This window comes from Myotis daubentonii, chromosome 14, assembly GCF_963259705.1.
Source record: "Myotis daubentonii chromosome 14, mMyoDau2.1, whole genome shotgun sequence".
NCBI classification, from domain to species: Eukaryota; Metazoa; Chordata; class Mammalia; order Chiroptera; family Vespertilionidae; genus Myotis; species Myotis daubentonii.
Window position 1 is genome coordinate 15,049,927 of NC_081853.1, and position 19,598 is coordinate 15,069,524.

Genomic DNA, 19,598 nt, shown 5'->3' on the forward strand with positions numbered 1-19,598 from the left:
GGATATTTGGGAGTGTTTCATTACCTGGACTGACAGATTTCTGATATGCTTTTGATTACAAACAAATGGACAGATTAAATTTCAAGACAGTGCAGTGACCATTCCTGATGCTATATTATGTAAAATCAAGACGTTAAATTGAATAAACATTCTCATGCTAAGAAAGGGAAGGCAGTGTCTATTCAATAGAAAATAGCAAGTAGGTGGTCTGCATGACAGTACTCTGTGTGGAGGCACATTCCAAACATGTAAAGCATGTAAATGAGTTTAAAGAGCTGTTTTGCAATCCATAATCCTTAGTTTTTCACCAAATTCAGTTTTATACAACCTGAAACTGAATTAACTGCTATTATTGTATGCCTTAATAAACTAATGGTAGTTAAGTAGGATTGTTCACAATGGGTTATACAGATATACATCATATCATTCTTAGACTTAAGCTACTGAAGCTGGAGGGATTAGGTTGTATATGATAAAACCAAATGAACTTTACTTCTAGTCATTGTGAGCCTAAGTTCATAGGAGGAATGTTGGAAATTTTGACACTCTGAGATAAATAAGCTTATAATGCCCACTTGAAATCTTACTAAAGTAAAGGAGTTATTTACGTATAGACTTAGAAACTGAGGTGATGATGCTTTTATTGTATTTGTGATGATGGTACATTTGATTGAAGCAGCCTGAATCTTTCATAAGTGTAAAGTTGTGGGGGGGTTTTATATTGCATTGTATTTTTTGTTGCTATTATAAAAGAAGACAGAACAAATGGAAATGTTTTATGATGCTTCATGGCAATTGCTTTTTGTCTTTCAAAGTTCCCTTGTGCAGGCCAATGCTCCAACCACTGAGCCATGCCAGCCAGAGTCTAAGTCAGAGTTTTGTTGCAGAGTTGTTGAGATTCAGTTTACCTCTGGTTTCAATTGTCTTTAAGGGTGAGAATTGTCCTGTATTAAAGGGCCCTCCCTCTAGGAGACTTTTGGGATATATATCCCAAGACTAAGGAAATTTCTCTCTATATGTGCCTTATTCAGCAAAAGCAGAGAAAAGCTTTGCACTTGAGGCTCCTCCAGATTAAAATCTGTCACATATGATCATTAAAATCTCTGTTGGTTTCTCCTTACTTCAGCAAAGTCCCTATGCTTATAGCAGATCCAATCCACTAACATCTATGTTCACATTTAAAAAATGCTCCCGGGGGCAAAATTAGCTGTGATTTGTATTCACCTAAGAAAGGCTCATTCCTTTTTGAAATTTAGTTCTTTTAGACTTATTTGTATTCAAAGTGCTCCTGTATCTTCAAATACTTATGGATTTTTTTAAGCTTCTCTGTTTATTTCTAGTTAGTACAGTATAAAGGATTGTTTGGCATGTTCTTCTATAGCCTATCCAAAAGTAAAATTCTGGAAATCACTATTAAAAGGAATTGTGTCATGTAGCATATACACAGTGCTATGGTGCTATCCTATATAATAAAAAGGTAATATGCAAATTGACCCTAACAGTGGAATGACCCAGAATGACTGGTTGCTATGACGCACACTGACCACCAGGGGGCAGATGCTCAACATAGGAGCTGTCCCCTGATGGTCAGTGCCCTCCCACAGGGGGAGCTCTGCTCAGCCACAAGCCAGGCTGACGGCTGCGAGCGCAGCGGAGGTGGTGGGAGCCTCTCCTGCATCCTCTGCAGTGCTAAGGGTGTCCGAATGTGGCTTAGGACCGCTCCCTAAACTGGCAGGTGGACATCCCCCAAGGGCTTCTGGGCTGCCAAAGGGATGTCTGACTGCCAGCTTGGCCCAATCCCCCAGGGAGCAGGCCTAAGCTGGCATGTGGACATTCCCCAAGGGGTCCTGGACTGTGAGAGAGCACAGGCCGGGCTGAGGGACCCCCCCCCCAAGTGCACGAATTTTTGTGCACCAGGCTTCTAGTATCTTTAATAACTTATAATGGGGAATACTGATAATTTTAAAATATTTTAATTCTGTTCCTCCTTTCAATTAAAAAATAAAGCTTCAAGAAATAATTTATCAATATAAGAAGATAGTTTTATTATTTGTAAATAAAAAGTCTACATTTATAAGATAAGTATGACATGATTTATAGTATAATACCATTTTATAGAAATTCATTCCATTTTTCTTTTATTTTAGGAATTTTTGGAATGTGCTCATGAAGTCTGCAAAGTACACAATCTTCAGCCTGTGAAATTTTTTATAGAAAAAATGATTCAGACATATGAAATGATGATTGTTAGACATGGGTAAGAGTATAGATTAACATTGTTTGCCAGTGTTAGATGTTATTTTAAAATTAAGCTATTAAACCAACTAAATTTGTGTATCAAAAGACTCAGCAAACTTCATATGCTAGGTGGCTAGGGAGGAAACATCTTCCACCTCCTAGTTCCAAACCAGTAGCTTAAAAACAAAAGTTTATTTCTTTCTCATGCTACATGACCAACAAGGATTGGGAAGGCTCATTCAGTGACATAGCACTAATGATCAACACAACTTTCCCTTTTGATCATCAAGTGTGTTATTCAGTCTCCTTCATGCACATAAAATACACTCTTTTTTTCTCAGGGAGACAACCTAAAAGTTCCAGTCAATCAGTGAATCAGACTCAAAGTTCAGGATATCTAGATGATGCATGATAGTTTCTGTATCAAATTTGGAAGTTGTTCTTCTTGATCCAGAGACCTAGGAACTAGAAAGACAAGTTATCTGCCCTTCACACACCCAATAATATAGAGGTGGGTTTACCAGAACAGGATTATTAGAGCAAACACTCTCCTTTAGAAATAGAAGAATAGAAGACAAATAGGAGATATAGCCAATACTGATCAGTAGCAATTCTGAAACCCAGGTGGGCATGCGGGGTCCCAATTCCAGAGATAGATTGGGTGAAACTAATGGAGTTTAAACTTCAGGACCTCTCACTTGTAGGGGCCCTTCCAAGAAGTCATAAGTTATTATACAGGTGTCATTAAAGTGGCTGTGGACATTTTGTATTTATAATTACATATATATTTTTTCCTATCTTTAGACAGCCTCCCCCACCAATTGTATAAACTTAAAACTCCATAAAACCTGGTTCCATATTTGCTTTATTCTCCCTGTGAGGGGCTTTCCAGTTAACTGTTCTCTATGGACCTTGGTTTGACCTTCTGAGAGATCTTTTCATCTCCATTTTCTTTCCTGGTCACATGTGAAGTAGACAATAGAGAAAATGTCCTTGGAGTTGAGAAATGTTTTCAGCCTGCTTCCCGCCTATAAAAACTTGAGGTCTCAAAGATCATTATTATTTTAAAGGCAGGATTTTTAAAGAAACAACCTTTGTATTATATAATTTTTCAAACAAGCAAAAATAGAGGGAATACTAATACAGTCAACTCTCATGCATCCAATACCCAAGGATCTTTTATTTTTTTCACCTGAGGATATATTTATTGATTTTAGAGAGAGAGGAAGGAAGAAGTTGCTTCCTGTATGTGTCCGGAAGGGGATCAAACCCACAACCTAGGTATATACCCTGACTAGGATCGAACCCAAAACCTTTGGTGTATGGAACGACACTCCAACCAACTGAGCCACCTGGCCAGGACCCCCAACGATCATTTTTAAGTCTTGAACATTCACATGTGTTTTAGCCTACCAGTGGTCAGCAAACTGTGGCTTGCGAGCCACACGCAGCTCTTTGGCCCCTTGAGTGTGGCTCTTACACAAAATACCACATGTGGGCGCACATGTATAGTACGATTGAAACTTCGTGGCCCATGCGCAGAAGTCGGTATTTTGTGCGGGCGCACATGTATAGTACGATTGAAACTTCGTGGCTCATGCGCAGAAGTCAGTATTTTATGGAAGAGCCACACTCAAGGGGCCAAAGAGCCGCATGTGGCTTGCGAGCCGCAGTTTGCCGACCGCTGGCTCTAGACTCATGGTTTCTTTGTCAGTAAACTCTCAAAAACAATAAGCTTTTTACTTACTGGATTCCAGGCAGCTCTATGTTCCAGTAGCTACAACTACAGTCCTTATTAAGTTATACATTTCTGATCTTCCTTGTAGTATCCTTTAACCTATCAAGCTTAATACAGAGGATCACATTCTTAATCTGTTTTCCCAGAACTGTTTTATCCTCCTGAAATGATTACTGGGAACCATATTAATTTCTCATAGGTTTTAATAAAGTGATACAGTGGCTCTACCCTTGATTTGATCCTTGATGCCAGGCTGAGTAGGTCTTTGTTGTTCAAAGATTTTCTCAATTTATCTTTTTACCAGTTGGGGATGAGAAAAAATTGCCTCTATCAATCATGTAGGTTTCTTGAATTTCTCGACTCTTTCTATTCTCTTTCATTCTTGCTTGAAAACTGCCTATTTTTGCTGGGCTTATTTTTTTCTTATAGTTCCTTGTTAAATGCAGCTATCAATGGCCATTATATAATATTAATATTCTGTTTACTATCCTTTTCTCTGAAAACTATAATTTTATTAGTTATACTATCTGTCTTCCAGTTAACTTCAAGAGATAAATTTATCAAATGTTTAATCATTGCATAACATTAATTGACAATCTTTTAGCCTCTGATAACAGTTAATTTGCCACCCATGGCCTAGCCCGTGGTCGGCAAACTGAGGCTCGCGAGCCACATGTGGTTCTTTGGCCCTTTGAGTGTGGCTCTTCCTAAGCCTTAGGAGTACCCTAATTAAGTTAATAACAATGTACCTACCTATATAGTTTAAGTTTAAAAAATTTGGCTCTCAAAAGAAATTTCAATCATACTGTTCATATTTGGCTCTGTTGACTAATGAGTTTGCTGACCACTGGCCTAGCCTCTAAGCTGATGTCACATATTTTAATCTTTTTTATTATAGCAAGAATACCTTCCCCTCTTCTAGGATGGGTTAGGACAGTGATGGCAAACCTTTTGAGCTCAGCATGTCAGCATTTTGAAAAACCCTAACTTAACTCTGGTGCCGTGTCACATATAGAAATTTTTTGATATTTGCAACCATAGTAAAACAAAGATTTATATTTTTGATATTTATTTTATATATTTAAATGCCATTTAACGAAGAAAAATCAACCAAAAAATGAGTTCGTGTGTCACCTCTGACACTTGTGTTATAGGTTTGCCATCACTGGGCTAGGATATTCTGTAGAAACAATCAGTACCCAAACTTTAATGTCTTAAGAAACAAAGGTTGGGAGAACCAAGATGGCGGCATAGGTTAACGCCGGAGTTTGCTGCTTTGAACAACTACTTCAAAAGTGAAACTAAAAGACGGAACGGACATCACGCAGAACCACAGGAACGCTGGCTGAGTGGAAGTCCTACAACTAGGAGGAAAGAGAAACGCATACGGACACTCAGAGGAGGCGCAGTGCTGAAGTCAAATTCTGAGGTGCGGAGTGCGCGGAGCTGGCTGGCGGCGGAGGGCGCGGTTGGCGTTTTCAATCGGGAGGGAGTCGCAGACTCTGAGCTCCAGATACAGGCGAGTCTTTAGGGACCCAGACTCAAACGGGAGAAGCGGGACTGTCTGGCTTCGGTCAGAGCGAGTGCAGCTTTCTCTCCGAGCTTTGCAGCGGGTGCTGGAACTCAGAGAGGCTGAGCCCCTGGGGACAGGACTGAGAGCCGCCATAACTGCTCTCTCCGGCCCACACTGTTGATCCTATTCGACCCGCCCTGCCCAAGCCCTGCACAGAGGCATTTACCGGATAGCCCCAGGCAAAGGCTAGATTAGCACCTCCCTAGAGGACAGAAGTTCTCTCACTGCTGACACAGCTGATTCTCATGGCCACTTGGCCTGGAGGTCAAACCCTCCCTGGAATTAGCTACAACAATCAAGGTTTAACTATAAGACTGCGAACAAAGACCACTAGGGGGTGCACCAAGGAAGCAAAACAAAATGCGGAGACAAAGAAACAGGACAAAATTGTCAATGGAAGATACAGAGTTCAGAACCACACTTTTAAGGTCTCTCAAGAACTGTTTAGAAGCCGCCGATAAACTTAATGAGATCTACAAGAAAACTAATAAGACCCTCGATGTTATGTTGGGGAACCAACTAGAAATTAAGCATACACGGACTGAAATAATGAATATTATACAGACGCCCGACAGCAGACCAGAGGAGCGCAAGAATCAAGTCAATGATTTGAAATGCGAGGAAGCAAAAAACACCCAACCGGAAAAGCAAAATGAAAAAAGAATCCAAAAATGCGAGGATAGTGTAAGGAGCCTCTGGGACAGCTTCAAGCGTACCAACATCAGAATTATAGGGGTGCCAGAAGATGAGAGAGAGCAAGATATTGAAAACCTATTTGAAGAAATAATGACAGAAAACTTCCCCCACCTGGTGAAAGAAATGGACTTACAGGTCCAAGAAGCGCGGAGAACCCCAAACAAAAGGAATCCAAAGAGGACCACACCAAGACACATCATAATTAAAATGCCAAGAGCAAAAGATAAAGAGAGAATCTTAAAAACAGCAAGAGAAAGAAACTCAGTTACCTACAAGGGAATACCCATACGACTCTCAGCTGATTTCTCAACAGAAACTTTGCAGGCCAGAAGGGAGTGGCAAGAAATATTCAAAGTGATGAATGCCAACAACCTACAACCAAGATTACTTTATCCAGCAAAGCTATCATTCAGAATTGAAGGTCAGATAAAGAGCTTCACAGGTAAGGAAAAGCTAAAGGAGTTCATCACCACCAAACCAGGATTATATGAAATGCTGAAAGGTATCCTTTAAGAAGAGGAAGAGGAAGAAAAATGTAAAAATACAAATTATGAACAACAAATATGCATCTATCAACAAGTGAATCTAAAAATCAAGTGAATAAATAATCTGATGAACAGAATGAACTGGTGATTATAATAGAATCAGGGACATAGAAAGGGAATGGACTGACTATTCTTCGGGGGGAAAGGGGTGTGGGAGATGCGGGAAGAGACTGGACAAAAATCGTGCACCTATGGATGAGGACAGTGGGTGGGGAGTGAGGGCGGAGGGTGGGGCGGGAACTGGGAGGAGGGGAGATATGGGGGGGAAAAAAGAGGAACAAATGTAATAATCTGAACAATAAAGATTTAATTAAAAAAAGAAAGAAACAAAGGTTTATTTCTCTTTCATATTGTGTCCATCATAGGTTAACAGGGAGGTTCTACTCGTCATAATTAACACAGGTTGCCAGGCTGTGGGAACCATCTCTACATTGTAGGTCATGGCTGTGCTAGAGGGAAAAGCGAGAACTCTGTAAGGTCCCTCTCTGGCAATTATCTGTCCCATGCTAGGAGGTAACACCCATCATTTCCACTGATTACTGACTAGTCACCTATTACTTCCACAGAAAGTGAAGAATCCCACTATGTGCAGGAGATTCAGAAGTATTTGGCCAAAAGCACTAATAATTGCTATAGCAAGTGAAGACTTGAGGAAAGAGAATCTTTACTCCGCTCCTTAGAAGGACCCAAAACATTTTTTATTTATTTTATGAGTATACAATTATTAAATTTTCATTTGAAGATTTTTATTATATTCTCTTTTGTAGATAATGGTATTAATGTAGATAATTTGATTTAGAGATCAACCATTTCAGAAGTTAAATGTATTTTCCTCATGTCTGAGAAAAATTCATATGATTTCAAAAATTATATGTAGTAATTAGGGTAAAATTTTACATACCACTATATAGGCAAATAATTTAATTTACTATTATTTTTAGTGTCACTGTATAATTACTTCTCTTCCTTCATAGTTTTATGTTAGTAGGAGAACCTTTTGCTGCTAAGACAGAAGTTCTGCATGTGCTGGCTGATACTCTAACTCTTATGCATGAACGTGGCTATGGAGAGGAAGAAAAGGTCATTTATAGGACTGTAAACCCCAAATCCATTACTATGGGCCAACTTTTTGGACAGTTTGACCCAGTATCTCATGAGGTAATGTATAGTATAAACATCCTCAACTCTTATTGGCAATGCACATTAAACCAAAGGTTTTGAAATGTTTTCATATAATCACTTTGTAGTTCTATATAGGAAGCTTTCCAATTTTTCCTTTTTTCCTCCTCAGTGGACTGATGGTATTGTGGCTAACACTTTTAGAGAATTTGCCTTATCAGAAACACCTGACCGGAAATGGGTTGTATTTGATGGTCCCATTGACACTTTGTGGATAGAGAGCATGAACACAGTATTGGATGATAATAAAAAGGTAAATCATCATCATTAAAAGCAAGACATGCACAATATGAATATAACTAACACTACTGAATTATAAACTTAAAAATGGCTAATATGATAACTTTAATGTATTTTTTTACCACAATTTTAAAAAGCAAAGGAATGTTGTAAGTTCAACAACTAATCACTTAGGACTGTATATTTGAAATAAAGGATGCAGAAAGTTGCATAACTTTATACATGATATTTCCAATGAAAATTTTTCCGTAAATTCTTTGCTTAATTTTTATAGAATAAAAGTATATTGTAATAAATTACTATGTTAGCAGGAAGGCATACTAATGTAATAGGTGATAATAATTTATAAAGTAACTGCAGACCTATGGTTTCTTCAGAACTTTAAATTAATATTTTAGGAAAAAAGAAAAAGACTACATTCCTTTTTTTACATTCCTTTTTTAAAACATTGAACGCTTCAGTGCTATATGTGGTATATTACCTTAGAATCTATAACATATACAAAGAAGTAGAAAATGGAAGACTTCTAGTATTTATTTTAATTGAGAGAGAACATACATACAGCATACAACTTTAAGTTTAAATTCTATATTTTTTTTACATAAGTATACCCTCACATAATTGTCACCTATGTAAAGATGTCTAAAATTTCTTGTATCTTACAAAGTTCACTCATGTCCCTTCCCAATCAGTATACCCCAGGAGCAATAACTATTCTGACTTCTACTGTGATAAATTAGTTTTGCTGGTTCTTGAACTTCATGGAATGGAATTATACTCTTAAGTGTTTTCTTTTTTTAAGTCAGTATAGTATCTGTGATATTCATGTTGTTATAGTTCCATTTTATTTATTTATTCTCTTTATGTCTGTGTTTATGTTCTACTGTATGAATATACCACAATTTATTTTCATATTTACATGAAATTACTATACCACTAAACAAGCAAATTAATTTAATTAGCATTCAAACATATACTTCAGTGCTTTATCATAGGTGATTGGTCATTTATTCATACTTTCATAAATTTAGTCATATTGACTAATCTAAGGGGGGGGCGGAGGAGGGAACAGAGAAGATACAGTGATGATTCACAAGAGAGGGGTTAACCAGTAGAGACAAGTCTAAGAATTCATAGCCAGGTAGAAGGATTATTTCATATTGGATAAGAGGGAAGCAGTAAAGGATAGATATAGACACAGGTGGATATATGGATTTGAAAATGGAAATTTGAAGACAAATCTTTTTGGTTATTTATTTTTACTTTGTGAAGTTGCAGGCCCTATTTCTTTTGCACACTTGAGGAGAAAGGAGAAGATTTAAATTAGCCATTTGGAAAATGGGAAAGAGCTGCCTAGGAAACTATAGAAGCATACCAGAGTGTTACTGAGAACTTGATTGATTGAAGACCATGAATTATTAGTAGTAGTGCCAAGGTCTGCCTTTGTGAGATTTTCTTTAAGAGTATAAGTGGTTTGGATGTATGTGTGTGGATAATGTTGCTAGACTGGAAATACAGGAAGACTTTAAGATATTGGCATGAGAATGGTAGAAGTGCTAGGCCAAAGAACTGAAGTTGCTTAATAATGGAGGAAGTGGGAACAATAGGGATATGAAAATGAAGAGCAACGGGGAAAAAGAAAACATATGCAATATTTTAAAAAATAAAAAATACAAGAAAATTAAGAGCAAGTGTGGTATGAGTTAATGAGCAAGAGAGCTGGATGGGTGGGAGTCTGTGGGCAGAAATTGGGATGCTCAAACTTAGGATTTTAGAATTGTTTAGTGTTTCAGTAGAGTAGGGCCCAGGTATATAAGTGGATGGCTGGAGTGGAGTAGGAGAATAACTGAAGATCAAGTGGTCAAGGGTCCAAGTTTTATGAGATGCTCCCCCTCTGAGCACTGGATCAGGCCAGAGTTATAGGAGAAAGAAGATTAAACCAAGTATGAAGGCTGTAGCTAACAGAGGGGAATGATTGGGTGTTGGTGAGTGACAGCAGCAAGCAGGGGTTGTCAAAAGAGCAAGGATTGTACTGGAGGGTGGAGTAGAAGTATTTGAGAAACAGCATGAGGGTAATAAGGAGAAGGCTGATTCTACCTCCCAAATTTGTAGCAAGTAGAAGAATGTTTGCTGAAATAATCTGTTGAAAAGTTAATAGTATTCTAGACTAGTATTGTCCAATAGAACTTTCTGCAATGATGTAAATATCTGCACTGTCCAACAAAGTAGCCACTAGTCACATGTGGCTTATTGAGTATTTACTCACATATTGAGCATCTGAAATGTGGCTTAGTACAATTGAAGAACTGACTTTAAATTTTTAAAAATGTAATTAGCTAAAATATATAATAATAAAAGCGTAATATGCTAATTATACAGGACATCCTTCCGGACGAATTCGGGGCTGTGAGGGAAGCTCGGGTCCTGGGTGTCAGAGGGAAGTCGGTGCCGGCAGCTGGGGGAAGGAAGGCCTACTCTTGCATGAATTTCAAGTTAAATATAAATAGCCACATATGATTACTGGTTAACACATTGGACAGTCCAGGTATAGACCATTTATTTATAAGCAGATTCAGAAATGTTAAATGCCATGTTATCAACACTAATAAAAGAGAAAAATGGTAATTGGCGTACGAGCTACCCTTTTCATTGGCTAATCAGGGCTATATGCAAATTAACTGCCAACTGAGATGGCAGTTAACTGCCAACAAGATGGCGGTTAAGTTGCATATGTAGGCACAATGCAGGGAGGCCAAAGGGAAAGCAGGAAGAAGCCCCCTGCCACTGACAGTGATCGGAAACCCAGGGGGGAGCTAAGAGCTGGGGGCAGGGCAAAGGTGGCCCTGGGGCCGCCTTTGCCCTGCCCCCCAGCCATGATCAGAGAATCAGGTGCCTTTTCCGCCCTGGCCAGTGATAGCAGGAAGTAGGGGTGGAGCCAGCGATGGGAGCTGGGCACGGTCAAAGCTGGCAGTCCCAGGAGCTAGGGGTCCCTTGCCTGGGCCTAAAGCGAAGCCCACGATCGTGGGGCCGCTGCAGCTGCGGGTCCCCGCTGCCCGGGCCGAACGCCTAGGCCAGAGGCATCAGGCCTGGGCAAGGGGCCGATCCTGCGATTGGAGGGTGATGGGGGTCAACGCCTGAGGGCTCCCAGTATGTGAGAGGGGGCAGGCTGGGCTGAGGGACACTCCCCCCCCACACACACCCAGTGCACGGGGATCAGCGGAGCCGCGAGGCCTCCCGGCACCGGCATCAGTATGACAGGAGGCAGTGCCCAAACCCCCTGAACCCCCTGATCGCCCTGCGGCTCTGTGTGCGACAGGGGGCGGGCCACAACCTCCCTATCCGCCCTGCTCTGTTCGGGACAGGGGAAGGTGCCCCAACCCCCTGATCAGCCCTGCTCTGTACCTGATAGGGGGGAGCTGCCCAACCCCCTGATCGCTCTGCGGCTCTGTGTGTGACAGGGTGCAGTGCCCCAACCCCCTGATCGGCCCTGCTCTGTGTGTGACAGGGTGTGGTGCCCCAACCCCCTCCCCCCCCCCGCCCCACCCCAACAGGTCCTGCTCTGTGTGTGACGGGGTAGAGCCATAACCTCCCCTTCGGCCCTGCCCTGAGTGTGAGAGTGGCGGCGCCCCAACCCCTCTGATGGGCTCTGCTCTGTGAGTGACAGGGGCCAGCGCCCCAACCCCCTGATTGGCCCTGCTCTGTGCGTGACAGGGGGTTTTACCGCAACCTCCCCATCGACCCTGCCTTGAGTGTGACAGGGGGCGGTGCCCCAATCCCCCAATCGGCCCTACCCTGAGCGTGACTGAGGGTGGCATCGCAACCTCCTGATCCTCCCTGCTCTGTGCATGACATGGGGCGGTGCCCCAACTCCCCAAATGGCCCTGCTCTGAGCCCGACCAGGGGCTGCACCTAGGGATTGGGCCTGCCCTCTGCCACCCGGGAGCAGGCCTAAGCCAGCAGGTCGTTATCTCCCGAGGGTTCCCAGACTGGGAGAGGGCACAGGCCGGGCTGAGGGACCCCCCCTCCCTCCCCGAGTGCACAAATTTTTGTGCACCGGGCCTCTAGTTGACATATAACTAGACAGGGACAAAACTGAAACTAGAGTTGTAATGGTAGAAGCAGAGAAGAAATACTGAAAAATAAATGAATAGGAAGTATTTAAGAGACTTAGTAATGAAATTAACTTGGAATATCAATAATTAATAATAATTATTAAATTATTAAAACTTGATAATTCCAAAGTTAGAAGTCAAAGAGATTAAGAAGACAGAATGGCTTTAGTAATAATGAACAAGAAAGGAGTTTGGCAGAAAGGGAGAAGAGAAATTCAATTTTACATATTTGATCAAAAAGGAATATTTTAGATTAAAAGGGACCAAGGGGGCATAGCAGACACAATTCATGGTCATTGATTGAATATTTGTTTCAGTAAATCAATTGAAAAGACATTTCTGGCACAATCGAGAAAATGTAAATATTGGGTGAGTTGATGATATTAAGGAATTATTGGTAATTGTGTTAGATGTGATCATATTGTGGTGATATAGAAAAGACCTTATCTTTTTGATGAATATTGGCATGTAAAATGTCATGGTATGTGTAATGATCTTTAAAATAATTTTTTTAAAAGAGGCAAAAAATGGCAAAATGTGAACATTGATAAATCTAGGAGATAAACATATGAGTATTCATATTTACTTATTACATCATATCACATATAAGTAAAATACATTTTCATTTGAGAAGTTTGAAAAATTTTTACATAAACATTTGAAAAAATAATTGTTTTTAGCTTTGCCTTATGAGTGGAGAAATCATTCAAATGTCTCCTCAAATGAGCCTAATCTTTGAAGCAATGGACCTTTCCCAGGCCTCAGTAAGTTCATAATTTACTATAACAATTGTTTGCTTATTCTTTTATTTATTTAATCAATAAGTGTTTTTATTATGTTTCAGAAGATGAGTTAGACACTAGAAATACAAAGATGAATAAGACACAGTGTAGGCTCATTTAGGGAAGATGAGAAGCATGCTAATAAATAATCCCAATATAGAGCTACATGTAAGTGCTCTAAGAATGTGGAGAGGGTGAGTGCCCCAGAAGGGTATGGAAAACAGTTGAGTGTTTGATCTGATTTTGAGAGGTAAGACTTCTCCAGGGAGATTGTTTGGGGCTGGGTATTCCAAATCATGACAAGATATAAAGACCTGAAGCCAAGGCATGCTTGGGGAACTGTAACTTTAAATAGTTCAAATAGTATGTGAGGCTATAGAGAAAGACAGGAGCCAGATCGTGAAGGGCTTTATAAGTCATGCAAAGTAGTAGTTAATAACTTCCATGTACTACTGCTATAGAAGCAACATTGGAAAAAGAAAATTTGTCTTTTTTCTCTAGCCGGCCACTGTAAGCCGCTGTGGCATGATCTATTTGGAACCCTCACAATTAGGATGGGAACCGCTTGTGTCTTCATGGTTGAGTTCACTGAAGGGACCTTTACAGGAACATGATCATCAGGATCTTCTGAGAGGACTTTTTGACTGGTTAATATGGCCCTCTTTAAAGCTTCGTAAGAAACAATGCAAGGTAACACTACTGTTCTCTGACCCATGGAAATTTATTTAGGGAGCTGGGTGAATAGGTGAAGGGATTAAAAAAACTTTAAAAATTGAAGTTATTTATACAGACAACAGTATGGTGATTACCTGAGGGAAAGGGGAAGTGGGGGCTGGTAGGAGAGGGTAAAAGGGGGGATAAATGGTGACAGAGGAGACTTGACCTTGGGTGGTGAACACAAATACAATATACAGATGATGTACTATAGAATTATACACTTGAACCTATATAGTTTTACTAACCAATGTCACTTCAAAAAAATCATTTAAAAAGAAAAAGACATTGGCAGGGCCATGCTTCCTCTGGAAGCTATAAGGGAGAGCCTTTCCTTACCTCTTCCAGCTTCTTTTGGCTTTGGATATTACTTGTCTTGTAGCTGTATAACTCTAAGTCTCTTCCTTTATGTTTACCTGGTTTTCTATTCTGTCTCTCCACTGTGTGACTCGTAAAGATTGAGGACCTTAAATTTAGGGTCTATCAAATAATTCAGAATATTCTCCTCATCTTGAGATTCTTAATTGCATCTTCAAAGACACTTTTTGCAAATAAGATATTCATGAGTCCATGGGATTAATTAGGACATGGGCAAATCTGTGAGGGGACCAAAATTCAACCCACCACATACATATACACACAGAGACACATGCACACACATTCATTTCTTACATGTAAATAAGTACAGAGTGGGACAAAGTAGGTTTCCAGTTGTGAGTACGTGAAACACTTTATTCTTGTATTATTATTTATAAATTACTAGAGGCCTGGTACACAAAAATTTGTGCACTCGGGGGGAAGGGGGGGTCCCTCAGCCTGGCCTGTGCCCTCTTGCAGTCTGGGACCCCTCGGGAGATAACGACCTGCTGGCTTAGGCCTGCTCCCGGGTGGCAGAGGGCAGGCCCAATCCCTAGGTGCAGCCCCTGGTCGGGCTCAGAGCAGGGTTGATTGGGGAGTTGGAGCGCCGCCCCCTGTCATGCACAGAGCAGGGCAGATGGGGGGGAGGGTGTTGTGATGCCACCCTCAGTCACACTCAGGGTAGGGCCGATTGGGGGGTTGGGGCACCGCCCCCTGTCACACTCAAGGCAGGGTCGATGGGGAGGTTGCGGCACCACCCCGTCACACACAGAGCAGGGCCAATCCGGGGGTTGGGGCGCTGCCCCCTGTCACGCACAGAGCAGGGTCGATCAGGGGGTTGGGGAGCTCCCACCTGTCATGCACAGAGCAGGGCCCATCAGGGGGGTTGGAGAGCTGCCCCCTGTCACGCACAGAGCAGGGTCGATCAGGGGGTTGGGGAGCTCCCCCTGTCACGCACAGAGCAGGGCCCATCAGGGGGTTGGGGAGCTTCCCCCTGTCACGCACACAGCAGGGCCCATCAGGGGGTTGAGGAGCTCCCCCCTGTCACTCACAGAGTAGGGCCGATTGGGGAGTTGGGGCACCGCCCCCTGTAACACACAGAGCAGGGCGGATCAGGGGGTTGGGGCGCCGCCCTCTATCACCCACAGAGCAGGGCCGATCAGGGGGTTGGGGCGCTGCCACTGTCACACTCAGGGCAGGGCTGATGGGGAGGTTATGGCTCTACCCCATCACACACAGAGCAGGGCCCGTGGGGGGGGGGTAATTGGGGCGCCGCCCTCTATCACCCACAGAGCAGGGCTGATCAGGGGGTTCGGGCGCCGCCACTCTCACACTCAGGGCAGGGTCGATAGGGAGGTTATGGCTTCTACCCCATCACACACAGAGCAGGGCCCGTGGGGGGTTGGTGTTGGGGCGCCGCACCCTGTCACACACAGAGCCGCAGGGCAATCAGGGGGTTGGGGAGCTCCCCCGTATCAGGCACAGAGCAGGGCTGATCAGGGGGTTGGGGCACCTTCCCCTGTCACTAACAGAGCAGGGCCAATAGGGAGGTTGTGGCCCCGCCCCCTGTCACACACAGAGCCACAGGGCGATCAGGGGGTTTGGGCGCTGCCCCCTGTCATGCTCATCCCGGTGCCGGGAGGCCTCTCGGCTCCGCTGAGCCCGGTGCTGGGAGGCATATTACCCTTTTACTATATAGGATAGAGGCCTGGTGCATGGGTGGGGCTGGCTGGTTTGCCCTGAAGGGTGTCCTGGATCAGGGTGGGGGTCCCCACTGGGGTGCCTGGCCAGCCTGGGTGAGGGGATGATGGCTGTTTGCAGCTGGTCACACACCCTTCAGGGTGGGGGTCCCCACTGGGGTGCCTGGCCAGTCTGGGTGAGGGGCTGAGGGCTGTTTTCAGGCTGGGACTGAAGCTCCCAACTGCTCCTTTTTTTCTTTTCTTTTTTTTAATTCTGGGCCAGCTTTAGCTCTGACGCTCCAGCTCTTAGGCCTCCGCTCCTGAAAGCAGGTATCTGGTTTCTTTCGGTTCTATAATCGAAACAATGTGTAACTCCAGCTCTGATATCCCGGCTCGCTGAAAGCAGGTTTCTGGGGTTTTGTTTAGCTTCTATATTTGTTACAATGTTTCTTAAACTGCAGGCTCAGAGGCCTGCAAGGCAGGCGGGGAACGTTGGTTTTCTCCCTCACTGAAGCAAGCAAGCCTCATGTTAGTTTCAAGCTGCCTGGCTGCCGGCTGCCATCTTGGCTGGCAGTTAATTTGCATATCTCGCTGTTTAGCCAATGGGAAGGGTAGCGGTTGTACGCCAATTATCATGTTTCTCTTTTATTAGATAGGATTGTATTGTTTTTCATATGAACAACTAGAAACCTTCTTTTGCCCCACACTGTATATTGATCTAGAGAAGACAAAGGGGTATTTATTCAGTAGATTTCTTTATCCTAAAATATTATTTAAGATAGGAAAAATATTCTTCATTAAAGGGAAAAAATAAAAAATTTCTACTTTATGAAGATTCTGTACAATGTCTTTATAGAGAAAATATACAGGTAAAGTCACTTTTTAGCTTTTGTATTTTAAAGCTCTAATATTACATGTTGTAAATAATACAAAATACGCTTCTGAGTGATGGATTTTCTTCTTATAATTCATTCCCATATTTTCCACATTCAGTTAGTCCCCAAGATCTATGGATTTTCCCTCCTTGCTAACTTTTATATTTGACATCTTCTCTCCATCCCAGTTCCTCTGATCACCCCACTTCTACCTATAATAGTAACCTTTGTTCTGACCTTAATCATTTTCTACTTGAATCTATACAATAGAGCTGCTCTGGTCCGGTCTACATCCTGGTACCAGAATGAAGATTCCAAAACACAAATTCATTCCATTTACTCCCCTACTTAAAATCATCCTCCATTGTAACCCTCTTTTCTTAGCATGAAATCTTATCACAGGCTACAAAGCCTTTGAGAATCTGATCCCTGTCTGCTTCTCAAGCCTTATTTCTTGCCACTCCTTTTCCACAAGCTATTTTCACATCCTAAAAGATTCCCTTAATTCTGGGTCCACTTATATTTCCATTTCTGTGAATATAAAGTTTCTCCTGTTTTGAATGCCCTTCCTTTTAGCACCTGGCTAACTTTTTCCACCCAAATTTAGCTCAGCTATTACTTAATCTGGGAAGCCTTTCTTGTTTTATTCCTCTCCCACTTCCCTTCTTGACCTCTTCCCTGGGTCTGGGCTAATTGTTTATCTCAAGTACTCTAGGAGCCTCCCTCCACCCGAATACTTCCTCTGCCTTTTCAGTATCACCCCATATTACTTTTGTCCACTTAACTTCAATATCACTACTTTTCAGATAGTGTGTGTGTTTTCTTTCTATATCTCCTAGCTTGGTATATACGTATAACATGTTTTTTATAAGTGTTTGTTGAATAAATTAATGAATGAATGGCAGTTAGAGACTTTATTTCTACCCCTAGAATACTGTTTATTCTCTTACAGTAGCTAATTTATTTCTTAGATAATTTAGAATATGTTATGTAAAGTTATGGAATATGCTAAACCAAAATATTTGAGAGATGTATTTATCATGTATACAGTTTAAATTCTTTATATGCTTTTATCAGTTTTAAAAATATTTATCTTCTTTTATTTTTTAAATAAGATGAAAGAAAAGTATAATATTTTTTTCACTTTACAGGAACTGATTCCTACAAGTGATAGCAATGCAGTTGTATCTCTCACACGCCTCTTTGAAGTACTCCTCTGTGACGTGGTAGAAAATGATCCTACAAGCAAGCACATTCATGTTTGGATTATGGTTGGTTTTATTCTTAATGTGATATTTGATTATAGAATAAAATATGCCTCTGACAAATGATACTTGTACTGAGAAAGACATTGTAAGATCCAGAGCTGGTTTTTGATGAGCACTGAAAGAATAACTGAAGAAATTAAAGTTGCCCTGACCTCGTATTTTGATTTAAAAAACACTTTAAAGAAAGTAAAATATGTCAGAACAAACCAAATCTACCCTGTTATTGATAAAATATCATAATTTGATAAACAATAAGGTGACTTCATATTAATCCAATATGGACTTTAGGTGAATTGATTTTGTCTTAATCTTAAACCAGCATGCAGACTGCAAGAAGCTGGCTACAAAAGACAAGGAGTAGGCACACACCTGTTGGGTGGAGCATTGCTAGCAGAATCCATAGAGCACAGGGGTAGGGAGGATTCAGTCGTCCAGGATGGCTAATGTCTAGAAGTCAGAGAAAGCCAGAGAACATCACTCTGAGGGAGCCAAAGGAAGGAGTGGTTTTGCTCTCTTCCTTGGTGTTATGCTACTTTCCCATCCACCACCTTATTCCTGAAAGTCTTGATCTCTTCTGCTCAGTCTACCTTCTCTTCTAATCTGGTAATAGCAGTTTCTTCATGTTGTTTCCCCTTCATCTGTTGCCACAGAAAATTACTTCAGACATCTCACATTCCAGTGTTCCCTGCTAACCGTAATCTCTTCCTTTCCCCTCTCCCTTTGTCTTTATTTCTCTCCACTTTCAAAGAAATTGAACAGACATGTTTGAAATGTAATGTATTCATATCCCTATTTCTCCCTAAGTTTGGAACTGCCTTTCACAGAATTAGTTTTTAATATTCTTCCATACATGTAAGTGCTACCTTTCTATAAAATAAAAGTATCTTAGGAATAGTTTCCCTATGTAACCTTCATGTTATATATTTCCTGGAATTTTTCATTCTGTTGATAAACCTAAACTCCCAAAATTATTTTAATGGTTCAGAATCATTTTTAGACAAATATAGATCTATACCAGGCTGAAATTTTCCTCTCAAAATATATTTGATAGATGTTTAAACTAGGTAAGGCATGTGCCCTGAGTAAAATTTGAAAGGCAAAAGTAGGTTTTCCATCCATACCAGTCCTCCAGCCACTCTCAGGTCAACTAGTATTACTAGTGCCCAGATAGCCTGCTAGAGGTATTTGATGCATACTCTTATGTGTATACATTTAAAAAATATATTTTATTGATTTCAGAGAGGAAGGGAGAGGGAGAGAGAGAGAAACATGAATGATGAGAGAGTCATTGATCGGCTGCCTCCTACATGCCCCCTACTGGGGATTGAGCCCACTACCTGGGCATGTGACCTTGATCAGAATCAAACCTGGAACTCTTCAGTCCACAGGCCAATACTCTCTCCACTGAACCAAACCGGCCAGGGCTGTATACATTTTTATACATGTTAGCATACCACCTATACTTATTTACATCTTTTCTCACAATATATCTTGGAGATCATTCCATATCAGTAGAGTTATCTTCTTTTTTAACAGCTGCATGTATTCTAGTGTATGTAGCATAGTCCAATTAAGCAGACCCCTATTGAAGAACATTTGGGT

General features: G+C 41.5%; 1 protein-coding gene across 1 annotated transcript in view; it reads left to right on the top strand.

Moving 5' to 3' along the window:
* DNAH12 (dynein axonemal heavy chain 12) overlaps window positions 1-19,598 on the top strand; it is a 283,964-nt gene that overhangs the window by 137,604 nt on the left and 126,762 nt on the right. The window contains exons 32-37 of the mRNA XM_059663211.1: window positions 2,148-2,257; window positions 7,765-7,948; window positions 8,082-8,222; window positions 13,002-13,085; window positions 13,605-13,793; window positions 17,880-17,999. Of these exons, the coding sequence (XP_059519194.1) occupies window positions 2,148-2,257; window positions 7,765-7,948; window positions 8,082-8,222; window positions 13,002-13,085; window positions 13,605-13,793; window positions 17,880-17,999 (828 nt within the window). The remainder of the gene's footprint in view (window positions 1-2,147; window positions 2,258-7,764; window positions 7,949-8,081; window positions 8,223-13,001; window positions 13,086-13,604; window positions 13,794-17,879; window positions 18,000-19,598) is intronic.